Below are 12,335 nucleotides of genomic sequence, written 5' to 3' on the forward strand. Positions count from 1 at the left end.
TATTTCAAACAACATTTTGCTACTTATATTTCACACATAGCTTTAATGACCTCATATGAATCGAGAGACTAGATGGAGCATTTGTTGTTTTAGCACATCACAGGACCATTGTAAATGGTAAAACACTTAAGGTAAAAAGATGATTGAATATGGTGAAAAACATGGTGATACATACAGATGAATTTTAGCCTATAATCTTGATGTTGATAAAAACAACGTTCATGGACACTTTATTCATCAACAACCCACACACCACTAAAGATTGTCTATTACTTTTATCATCTTCAAATGTCTTACAGAATATAGAATAAGGTCAGACATTCTTAGACACATCTCTAAAACTTTTTAAAGAGCCCTATAATCAAGTGCCAGTGAGTGATTAAGCTTGACTCAACAGATCTCTGGCATACACATGCACAAAGAGAAACACAGATTTCAGTACATAAAAGGTCAAAAAGGGTCAAAAGGAACAAGCAAGACAAGGAAATCAATTAAAGGGGAGGAGGAGAAACCAGAGGCACAGAAACAGAGTAGTTTTTGTTGTTTTCATTCCAGATTTAAAAGAATGTCCATTACCGGAATAACCTTTTATTCCTGTAATGGACTGTTCGAGATGCAGACACACTCTCTCAGTTTAAGTCTAGACTAAAGACTCATCTATTTAGCCAGGCATACACCTAATTTATCCTCCAACCCACAATTAGGCTGCTTTAGTTGGGTCTGATGGAACCAGAAACCAGAAACATTGAGCATGATCTCTAACTCTGCAATAAATTAAATGGCATCTATGCTTACATCTTTTTATTTGTTTCCCTGTCTCAACCTCGGGACTCCTATCCTGAGGTCACCAGAACCAGCTGGATCCAGCACCATTCCTGCTTCGTGTTGGACTCCACTGCTACATGTCGCAGATTGATGATGACTAAATGCAGCCGGTGCCAGCCAAACATCACTTCAGTCTATTATGACGGACTTCAGAGGATGAAATGATGCCAACTCCAACCTGCATCACCTCGGTCTATTTATGGACTACGATCTTGAAATGAAATGCTTAGACTAACTATTGCCAACAAAAGCCTTCATCAGCCAATTAACAAGGACAATTGCATCTATGTGAACTTCTGCAATTAATCAAGATGGACTTCAAAGACTTTGGTCATTAATCTTACAGTTCAAACACAATCGATGTTTAATCACTGACCCTTAACACTTAGATTAATAATTTTAAACCATGATTTTACCTATACATAATTAATATTTACATTACATTCATAATGTTAGCCAGAGGGGAACTGGCCCCCACAGTGAGTCTGGTTTCTCCCAAGGTTATTTTTCTCCATTAATCTACATCTTATGGAGTTTTGTGTTCCTTGCCACAGTCGCCTACAGCTTGCTCACTGGGGTTATTAATACAATTATCATTTAATTATTTTTAAACACTATTAAAAATCATTTTTTATCTAAATTACACAATGATGATTAATCGACATTAAAGATATTACAGTTTTATCGTCTGTTAATGCTGATATTCTGTAAGGCTGCTTTGAAACTATGTGTGTTGTGAAAGGGGCTATACAAATAAAATTGACTTGACTTTTTTAAAAAGAAAGTCTAGGTTTTAATGTATGTGTATTTTGTATATGTATGAGTTGCATACCTTTGTCTGGTTTTGCTGAAAGCTTTAATAACTGAAGATCCAGATTTTCTTCTTGGTACTGTGGACTTCATTTTCTGCTATATGAAAGCACATACATTTGCACAATCACAAATACACATATATTTGCATCATTAAAGTGCAAAGCAATGGAGAGAAAACTTTAAGAGAAAGCAATTAAAAGTAATGTATTAATTATGGGAACAGGTTGATCCATCTGTGCAATGAGAATCTATACACATCCCTCAGATCAGTAGCGGTTCTTGTTTGGCGCCCTAAGCGAAACCCACTTCAACACGCCCCCAAAGTTGTATGGTATGGTATAATGGTACATAGCTAGTATAAATGCTTCACTGAACTTTTCATCATTTTCATAAAAGAGAGGTGGTAGGGCTTGTGTGTGTGGATGTTATTCTGTGAACATTTGTTCATTAAAAATGCACTGCCAAAATTGCAAAAACGAACACTCAATATTATTCTAAAAGCAAGCCAAGTTAAGTACACACACAGAGAAAAAAAAATCCTAAAGGAATATACAGGATTGCAAATTTGTTTTTAGTGATATTTTGAACCAACCCTAAAGGCTCCTACTAAAATAACAATAATGACAAGAATCCTCTAAGAATCCACCATGAATTAAATAAGATTCTGTTATAGTGCCCTGTGGCAGGGCGGAGGCCAGGGCTGGGTCGTGATCCTACACACCTGGTCCTGTATTAGGCTAATCAAGCCTTCGAGAGGGATAAAGGTCGACTGCAGAGGATCGTGCGGGAGAGAGTGATCGTTTACGGACATGTCCGTCATGTGTGTGTTTGTGTCCTTGTTTTAAGTTGTTAATTAAAATATTATTTACATTGTCAAGCTGGTTCTCGCCTCCTCCTTTCCATTGATCCTTTTACATGCCCTAACCTCCATAAACATTTATGGGGATATGTCTATTGCGGTTACTTTTTCTTCTTCTGTTTTTTTTTATTATGTCCATACAGTGGGAAGACTTTATGGAAATATTACATAATAGATCAAATTGGCTGCAGGTACAACAGGAGCTTCTACTGTTGTTGAATAGTGTAAGTGCATTGGCTGTTTACATGGACAAATCTGCCTTATGCTGTATTTCACAGTACACCTCATCTCAAGACTCTTTATATTAATCGTAATTCAGCCAGGTATTATGGAATTTGCTTCTGCGATTTTCACACAACGCTGCCATAAATCAACACTGCACAATCCCCCTGGAGATATCTGAAGTTAAGTGCCTTGCACAAGGGCATCGAATTAGCAATTTTCAGGTTACCTGCACTGAGTTTTAACCCTGCTGTTCATATAACTCATTGATGTTCAAATAAAATTACTGAGTCTTTATCAGATATGACAGACCTGGTAGCATACATACATTGCCAAGACATCTTTTAAAAGGTGCATAATCTGGTTATCATTGTGTTCTAATTACTGTGTACAAGATACACAGTAACAAAAAACAACTGATATTGCAGGGAATATTTTAAAGACACTTGCAGCAAACCTTCTTAAAATAAAATCTTTCAGAATTAACTGAACACATCAAATAAATGTCTGGATGACTAGATGTGTTATCAGAGAGACATGTGTCTGAATGAATGACAACTTTGCAATGCTGTAAAGCTTTTATCTCACAGAAAGTTCAGGAATTCTGTAAGAATACACAGGCCGTTAGTGTGAGTATATAAGCTAAAGTAGCGTGGAATTCCCTTTTATCCAAAGCAACTTACAAAAGAGGAAAACATAAGCGAATCATCTTAAGGAGACAGTGGTACAAAAGTACCATATTACAAAATTTCACTAGCATCAGCATAGTATTCAAAACATATACAAGTACAATTTTGTATTTCAACTTTACTTTAGCAGGGTAAATCTAGCAAACTTGGTTTCTCTCTTAATGAACAGTTATATATATATTAAGTATATTTATATCATTGTACTTTGGGTTTTATTGCAATGCATTTGTATATACATATATATATACAATGTTTCAGATACATCTGTTTAGAGAGTGATGGTAAATTTGGAACCTTTCTTTCCTCCGTAATCCATTTCTTCGTTTTTCGTAGAACTGCAATAACTAATTCCTTTTTAGCTGTTGGAACAAAAGGGAAAGCTTCCTGCAATAACATTTGCTATGGTCTCCAATTTGCTGCGATACACCAGCAGTGCTGTTTAACCTGCTATACTTACTTCTGATTTCCAAACCTGGAAATTTAAAAATTAACACACAACCACATCGCTTTCCTCAATTATGTCATATCCACCCTTTCACTCATAACAGAGTAAAAGCTCCCTCTGTCTGCTTGCATGAATGTAACACATTATAAAAAAGTGTTTCATCGCTGTTCAAATGCACTGATAAAAAACAGATAAATGTTTTCCAACTGAATAGATTAAATATTAAATAAAACAAAGGACAATAAATTGCAAATTAATCTTTTCAGTAATCAAAATACTTGAATGTAATTGTATTCTGATTACCAACTATGTAAATTGTAACTGTAGTGGCATACGGTTACTAATATTTTGTATTTTAAATACTTAATCCCGTTACATGTATTCGGTTACTCCCCAACCCAGCATGTGTGTTTGTGTGTTAGACGCCTGTCACAACTCTCTGTGTTCTCCCCCTCATAAACAAAATCTGACTTTACACTCAGTAATCTTCCTTTTGTCTTTCTTGTACATCTACCTCCTCTTTCTCTTCCATAAAAGAGTTGTAGCTTTCTTCATTCACCCTAAATAAATAAGCTAGATGGCCTTTTATTTTCATATTATTTCCGCGGATGAAGAACTGAATTGCACAGTACACAATCTCACAAACTTGCTCATGCTTGTATAATAAAACCTGTTGCATGTTGTCTATGCTCTTTCCTGTTTCCCTATTCCTAATAGGACTCAGATGCTGGAATAATTGGTGAAGAACATGAGAATAAAATTGTACTTGGTCCAGCCTTTTGCACATTGCACGAATGATTTTGCCAAACCCACTTGCATCTTTTAAGTATTATTGTTGTTTTATTGTAATTAGTTTTGTGTTAAATCACAATTATGTTGATTTGTGTTCCTTTTGGTGTAGTTGGATTCTGTTCAATCCATTTAATTTGTCCTTGCGCATGTGAATGTGGGTAGCTGAAGTGCAGCTTTTTCTGCACTTCAGTTGTTTAATGACTGACCTCAGTCATTATTTTTTATGAGCCAGTTAAATTAAGTAGAAAATAAATATGAGAGTTCATTTGGAACAACATGCTATTAATTGTTAAATCTTATCCGTTTGACATAGCTTTTCAAGTAAATAAAGTTGAATGAACTGATAGATTTGTGCATATCTAACTAAGGTTTTCTAGTTATGCTGACATCAAATTATCATAAGTTGAATTTACTTAAAAAGCATAATGCAAAATATGTATATATTTTAAGTAAATCCCCCCAAAAATTTCAGTGCAGATAATAATCTGATTTTTAACTATGCATAAAAATATGAGCTCTGAAACATACACTACCACTGAGCAAACCACAGATCTTAGTATTAAAGCTCAAGTGTGTAATTTCTGCACCAATAATTGCTAATTGGAATTGCAAAAATTGTTTTCAAACAGGTTTCCTGAACACTCCCCCCATGTGCCACTGGTCATACAAACAGATAAACCTAACTCATGCCATTTGTTGACATATCAATATTTTGAAAGAGGCACAGTGATTACACTTTTTGGGTAAATCAACCTACTTTTGGTAAATCAACCTATCAATGGCTCACACATATTTGTCTCTGCACAGTAAACTCATTGGAAAAATGAAAAACACATTTCACCTTTCATTTCTCTCATACTGCCCTCTAACACTCAGTTTTAAGGTCCCCCCAAAGACACTAAATGTAATCAGCTGCTAAGCTTACAAATATTCAGACATACTCACACAAACCACTGCAGCCTCAAAGTACTCTCATGAAACATGTGTTCCTCTGCAGGCCTGGTCAATACTGTTTGTGACACTCAGCTCTGGACTCATTTTCATCCTTCTCCCTCAGTGTCCATTTATCCACATCAACGCAGCTGTAAATCTTCTAATTTGCAGAAAAAAGAAAACATGCATCAATCCCGCAATGCTGTTTCGTGGAAAAGAGTCCGGATTGTTTCAAATGTAATTTGAGAATATGATTGTTGTTCTTCTTTTTTTTTTTACTTTATAGCCGGAATGAGATGTTGTCTGGAAATTGGTATGATGGCGTGAGGAACTTTAGCCACCCAACTCATCTCCCGTCCCCCCACAACTTTTTCTTTTCACCTTAATTTTCTAAACCATCCTCTTCCTTTCCCCCTCCCTCCTTGGCATCTTATTTCTTTCCATGTTTTTCTTTCTATGTTCTCCCTGTCTCACACAAACACATTCTTTCACTCTCACTCTAAATATGGACATGGAGATTCAGTGGTCACTGAAGTTCCAAGGCCCCCCACTGGTTATTATCATCACTACAGAAACTGACTTTTGGAATAACTGCAGCCATGTTATAAACAGAAATTCAGTATTTAAAATACAGCTTTGAAAGAGCCCATGATGACCATGATTCATCTTCAGCATCACACTAAACTTATACTGCAGCATTAATGGCCACAGCTGAAACACAGTTTAACCGATAAAGAACATACTGTAAATGTCTAATAAATCCCAGCAAACAGGAGCTAAATTAGTGAGCTTTTCAAAGGAATCTGCCAAGCAGCAATCCAATTTAACTAAAGACATGGAAAATAACATTTTCAAACCTCATTCAGTTTTATTAAATGCGTATTAAGCTCTGTAAATGAGACTCAGCCAACCAGAGTGACAAAACTGCATGTCAGAAGTCTTAGTCACAAAAGCAGCTTTTATCAGGTTTCCACCATCTTCTCGGTTCATCCCTTCATGATGAATTCAGTTCTTTATCAGATGCTCTCAAAGACTAATAGCACAAGCTTTGTACACTGATAGAGCCATAACTGACCTTTTTCAACCCCCTTTATGTACTTCATTTGTTATTTAGTTAGTTATGTAGACCTTTTCATGTATGTCTTATACATCCTAATATCCATTTTTTTAAGTCATTGCAATCCAAATGTATCTTTATCTGGCCCCACTAATTTAATGTTCCACTATATAAGTATTTGGATGTTTAAGGATGCCCTTAAACTTCTTTTCCAGATTCCTTGCAGAGCCTGAAACACTCAGTTTGTGATTTGTTCAAATATAGATTCAACACCAGGTGCATTTTTTCTACCTTTTCACCTTTCTTCCAGTATAAGTAACGAGGAGACCTTTCCCCTATTACAGCAACACTAAAAAGGCCATGCAGCATGATGAAAAGATACTTGCTTAAGACACGTCATGAAGTAAGCCAACTTCCCCTTTAAATCAAACTGAACACCAGAACTTCCCCTTTAAAAGATGTGCCACAACTTTAGCTGGTTAAGTGATGAAATGGTGATTGCACACACATCTGATTATTTACAGAGATACTGGAAGCTCACACACACACCCACATACACGCATGGAAACACACATACACAAATATGCACACCTACAAAGCCTAAAAATGAGCAAGAGAACCCTATGATTTTGTCCACTGTAATTTATAATCACTTACTCCACCACGCATTAACAAGCCAGCAAAACATCTACACTAGTGAACAGCAGTGTGGCATTTAAATATGCACTCAACACCACATTTGCACATACGCTTATATACATAAGTACAGACTCATGCAGAAACATGCACACAAAGTTTGTGTTGTATACTAGCTGACATGTTGTAGACACTATATCTAACCACTAACAGGCAATATATTTACACTATCTACCACTAAACTTAAAAAAATATATATATATATATATATATATATATATATATATATATATATATATATATATATATATATATATATATATATATATATATTTTTTTTTTTTAAATACTTATACATTTTTGGAATAAAGAATATATATATATATCATAATTTTTTCAATTGAGGACACCTTCAAAATATATGTCAGATTTAGCTTAGTTTTGGGGACAAAACTATAGCTATATAAACACACACACACACACACACACACACACACACAGGCATACACACACACTTGCTAGGCATACATACAGAAGTAGCAACGGACTGTTTAATAATAACATAAATATACTAATATAATAGATCTGTTCTTTTTTATGCCCTTTGCAGATAAGTATTTCAGTGTGTGTGTGTGTGTGTGTGTGTGTGTATACATGTTTATACTACATTGTGTGGACCAAATGTCCCCACAATTATAGTAAAACCTGAGATCACCGACATTGTGGGACCCAGCCAGGGGTCCACACAAGGGAAATGGCTTATTAAACATACTAAATGTTGTTTTTTTATTTTAATGTAAAAATAAAAAGAAGGTTAGGTTTAGTGGTATTATCACTAGGTATGTATAAAATCCAAAAAATGCATGGAAGTCAATGAAGAGTCCCCACAAGTGTGTGTGTGTGTGTGTGTGTGTATGTGTGTGTGTGTGTGTGTGTGTGTGTGTGTGTGTGTGTGTGTGTGTGTGTGTGTGTGTGTGTATGTGTGAGCGTGTATTTATCACTTTGTGGGGACCAAATGTCCCCATAAGGATAGTAAAACCCGAAATTTTTGACCTTGTGGGGACATTTTGTCAGTCCCCATGAGGAAAACAGCTTATAAATCATACTAAATTATGTTTTTTGAAAATCTAAAAATGCAGAAAGTTTTCTGTGATGGTTAGGTTTAGGGATAGGGTTAGGGTTATGGGATAGAATATAAAGTTTGTACAGTATAAAAACCATTATGTCTATGGAAAGTCCCCATAAAACATGGAAACACAACATGTGTGTGTGTGTGTGTGTGTGTGTGTGTGTGATATGAGTGTTTGTGAGTCATCATTATTGGTGTGGTTTGAACACTTGCTGATCATTATCTTCAACTAGTCACTCTGAAAAGCTGCAGCCAAGATCTCATTCAAACCAGAACCAGTCTGTGTCCAGATCCATTCTCAATCAGATGTATGGTAGAATATTAGGGGCTCACAGTGCATCTTTTTCCCATGCAGTAAAAGTGAAGGGTGACTAAATAAATAATGATCGAATTTAAATTTTTGCATGAACTATTCCTATCAAACAACTCTGTCTGTAACCTTATTGTCTGCTATATATCTTTAGTACAAGTTAACTGCATGACATGCAGTAAAGAGAGAGAGAGGTGTCTCTTCAAAGGAAGTTTCTTTTTCTACAGAATTGCAAATGTGTAAGGGCTGTAGGACTGAAAATTGCTGCTGATGTGACACGCTGTCAGCCACAGTGTGGAGGGTGGAGGTTGGTGAATAGTCATGATTCTGAGTCAGTGACACATTAATGAGAAACAAAAAAAAACAAGACTTTCTTTGGTGCCGAGTTCCATGTACATTCTGATCCCATTCCGTACAGTAAATATAACATTTGAGGGTATGAGTCACCCTACACATGTCTGTGTTTTCCATCCTTTAGACCGTCTTCAACTCTCTATCTGCTGTTTTTCTTAGTAGCTGTTCTTTTGTACTGCAATCTCACAATATGAACGTAACTACACATTAACATAATTCTTATCCTGCTTCAGACACACAATTACACGTAGGCATTCATATTCAATTACAAACACACACACACACACACACACACACACACACACACACACACACACACACACACACACACACACACACACACACACACACACACACACACAGTCCTTCCCTTTCCAGAAATCGATTATCATAATTACCATCCATCCCATCCTAGTAATGCTTTCTTCTCTTTTTCTAATATCCGTGTCTTTGGGTAAGAATATATGCTTTTAACATTAATGAACAGCAGATGATGACACTGCTAGACCCCACCAAAATTTCACGTTAATGTCCATAGTAGCGGTAGCACAGAACAATAAATTAGTTCTAATACTGTTGCATGCTTTAGGCCTGTTTTGACTTGTCGTGATGTCAATTGAGCTTGTTCTCTATGACAACAGCGGAACAGAAGATGTTCCTTTTCACAAAGGTTTGTAAAATTTTAACAAAATATTAAGTGGGCCTAATATTTATGTCTATTTTGAATACAGTAAGTAACTTTTGCAATGGAAACCGGCTGTTAATATATTGGAATATTGAATAATTCAAATACAGTAAATACATATATTCCATGTCTGATAGTAGTTTTCTCAGGCTTTAGAAGTGCATTAAATGTGTGAGGAAGTGTATTCATATACATGTTACAGTGGCATTTATTTTAAGGAAAGAAAGTACAAGCACACTTCTTAGGCAAATCATTTCACAAAAAGGGTTTATGAAGCTTCAAAGAATAAACAATACATATACAGTTAAAAACAAAAACAAAAAGCTTTTGTGTTAGTCAAACTTTAGTGATACATGGCCATAGTTAATGCGATGAACTAAACCTGTGATTACTGTGGTGTCGTAGTGGGCTAAAGCACAGAACTGGTAAGCAGAAGGTTGCCAGTTCGATCTCCACAGCTACCATCATTGTGTCCTTGAGCAAGGCAATAACGTTGAGTTGTGCTGTTGAATCAATAGCCAATAATGCTGCTAACTCTGGCCTGTACAGTCCACATTATTTCATTGTATAGTAAATTGGAACAAGGGTATTCTTTTACCAAAGCACTAACATTGTTAGAACTTTGCTATTAGCTAAAAAAAAATAATAAATTAACTGTTCGTATTTATAGTATTGCTTAATTAATTTTTTCAAATACTAACAACATAATGAAAACCTTTGTTTCTAACATTTACACAACCTTCACATAAGCCAAAATCTTTGGAACATTCCCTGTTATGTGGGATTTAAGATGTATAAAATAATTGGGCCTAGTGCCAGAAATTACAATAACTTTTCCTTAACTTTTACTTTTGGGGAAATATTTTATAGTATTTAATTTAAGGGGCATTTTCACATTTATGAGGGCATATGTTGTCTAATCATATACAACAACAGAGTGACTCTAGGTGTAAATAGCACCTGCCCATCCTGTTTCCTGTTTCCACACTTAATAATAATTGTATTTAATGCTACTTAAAATAATATAAAATTTATATAAATGTTGATTTCCTCACAGTGATTTGGTCACAGTGAAGGTCGGGAAGTTGAGAGAAACCATGTGGTTAACGTTTTGACTCATACGAGTCTTCCTCTGAAGAAGACACAGTTATTTTGTCTCAGCACCTTGCAAAGTTTGTTTTGGTGTGCGTGGGTTCTTACATATATTATATATCAAGAAGATAAGACCCTTCCTCTTTAAACATGCCACAAAACTCCTTTTTCAGTCTCTTGTCATATCTAGACTGGACTACTGTAATGCTCTCTTTGCCAGCCTTCCTGCATGCACAATTAGTCCTCTGAAAATAACCAGAATGGTAATTCCAGAATGCAGAAGCACGTCTGGTCTTCAATGAACCCAAAAGAGAACATATTACAATCCTGTTAAGCTCTCTAATCTGGCTGCTGTTTGCTGCACATAGTAAGTTCAGGCTGTTATGCTGGCATACAGAGCAGTCACTGGGTCTGCTCCAGCTTACCTAAATTAATTCCTGCAGAGATACAGTATGTTACCACCAGAAGCCTGCAGTCGGCTAATGAGTGGCATCTTGTCATACCAACACAAAGTGGCACCAAATTATTTCCCAGGCTTTTAGCTTCAGTGAACCTCTGTAGTGGCACAACCTTCCCAACTCCATCCTTGAAGCAGACTCGCTCTCTGTCTTCAAAAAACAATAAGGACACATCTTTTTTATGATCACATAACTATATACTCCAAAAAAAATTTGCTGATCCCTCAAAATAACTCAACACACAGCCATTAATATCTAAACCGCTGGCAAAAAAAAAGTGAGTACTCCCCTAAGTGAAAATGTCCAAATTGGGCTCAATTAGCCATTTTCCTTCCCCGGTGTCATGTGACTCGTTAGTGTTACAAGGTCTCAGGTGTGAATGGGGAGCAGGTGTGTTAAATTTGGTGTCATCGCTCTCACACTCCCTCAAACTGGTCACTGGAAGTTCAACATGGCACCTCATTGCAAAGAACTCTCTGAGGATCTGAAAAAAAAAATTGTTGCTCTACATAAAGATGGCCTAGGCTATAAGAAGATTGCCAAGATCCTGACACTGAGCAGCAGCACGGTGGCCAAGACCATACTGTGGTTTAACAGGACAGGTTCCACTCAGAACAGGCCTCGCCATGGTCGACCAAAGAAGTTGAATGCATGTGCTCAGCATCATATCCAGAGGTTGTCTTTGGGAAATAGACGTATGAGTGCTGCAAGCATTGCTGCAGAGGTTGAAGGGGTGGGGGGTCAGCCTGTCAGTGCTCAGACCATACGCCGCACACTGCATCAAATTGGTCTGCATGGCTGTTGTCCCAGAAGGAAGCAGCTTCTAAAGATGATGCACAAGAAAGCCTGCAAACTGTTTGCTGAAGACAAGCAGACTAAGGACATGGATTTCTGGAACCATGTCCTGTGGTCTGATGAGACCAAGATAAACTTATTTGGTTCAGATGGTGTCAAGTGTGTGTGGCGGAAACCAGGTGAGGAGTACAAAGAATGGCGTGTCTTGCCTACACTCAAGCATGGTGGTGGGAGTGTCATG

At 36.6% G+C, this 12,335-nt stretch overlaps 1 protein-coding gene across 1 annotated transcript in view; it reads right to left on the reverse strand.

The window, feature by feature from the left end:
- The window catches only part of LOC127632057 (uncharacterized), a 66,279-nt gene extending 60,340 nt beyond the window's left edge, over positions 1-5,939 (reverse strand). Inside the window, exons 1-3 of the mRNA XM_052110532.1 lie at positions 5,858-5,939; positions 5,591-5,738; positions 1,658-1,734 (exon numbers count right to left, since the gene is read on the reverse strand). Coding sequence (XP_051966492.1) covers positions 1,658-1,728 — 71 coding nt within the window. The 5' untranslated portion in view covers positions 1,729-1,734; positions 5,591-5,738; positions 5,858-5,939. The remainder of the gene's footprint in view (positions 1-1,657; positions 1,735-5,590; positions 5,739-5,857) is intronic.
- Positions 5,940-12,335: the final 6,396 nt, after the last annotated feature.

This window comes from Xyrauchen texanus, chromosome 3 (genome assembly GCF_025860055.1).
Source record: "Xyrauchen texanus isolate HMW12.3.18 chromosome 3, RBS_HiC_50CHRs, whole genome shotgun sequence".
In the NCBI taxonomy this organism is placed as follows: Eukaryota; Metazoa; Chordata; class Actinopteri; order Cypriniformes; family Catostomidae; genus Xyrauchen; species Xyrauchen texanus.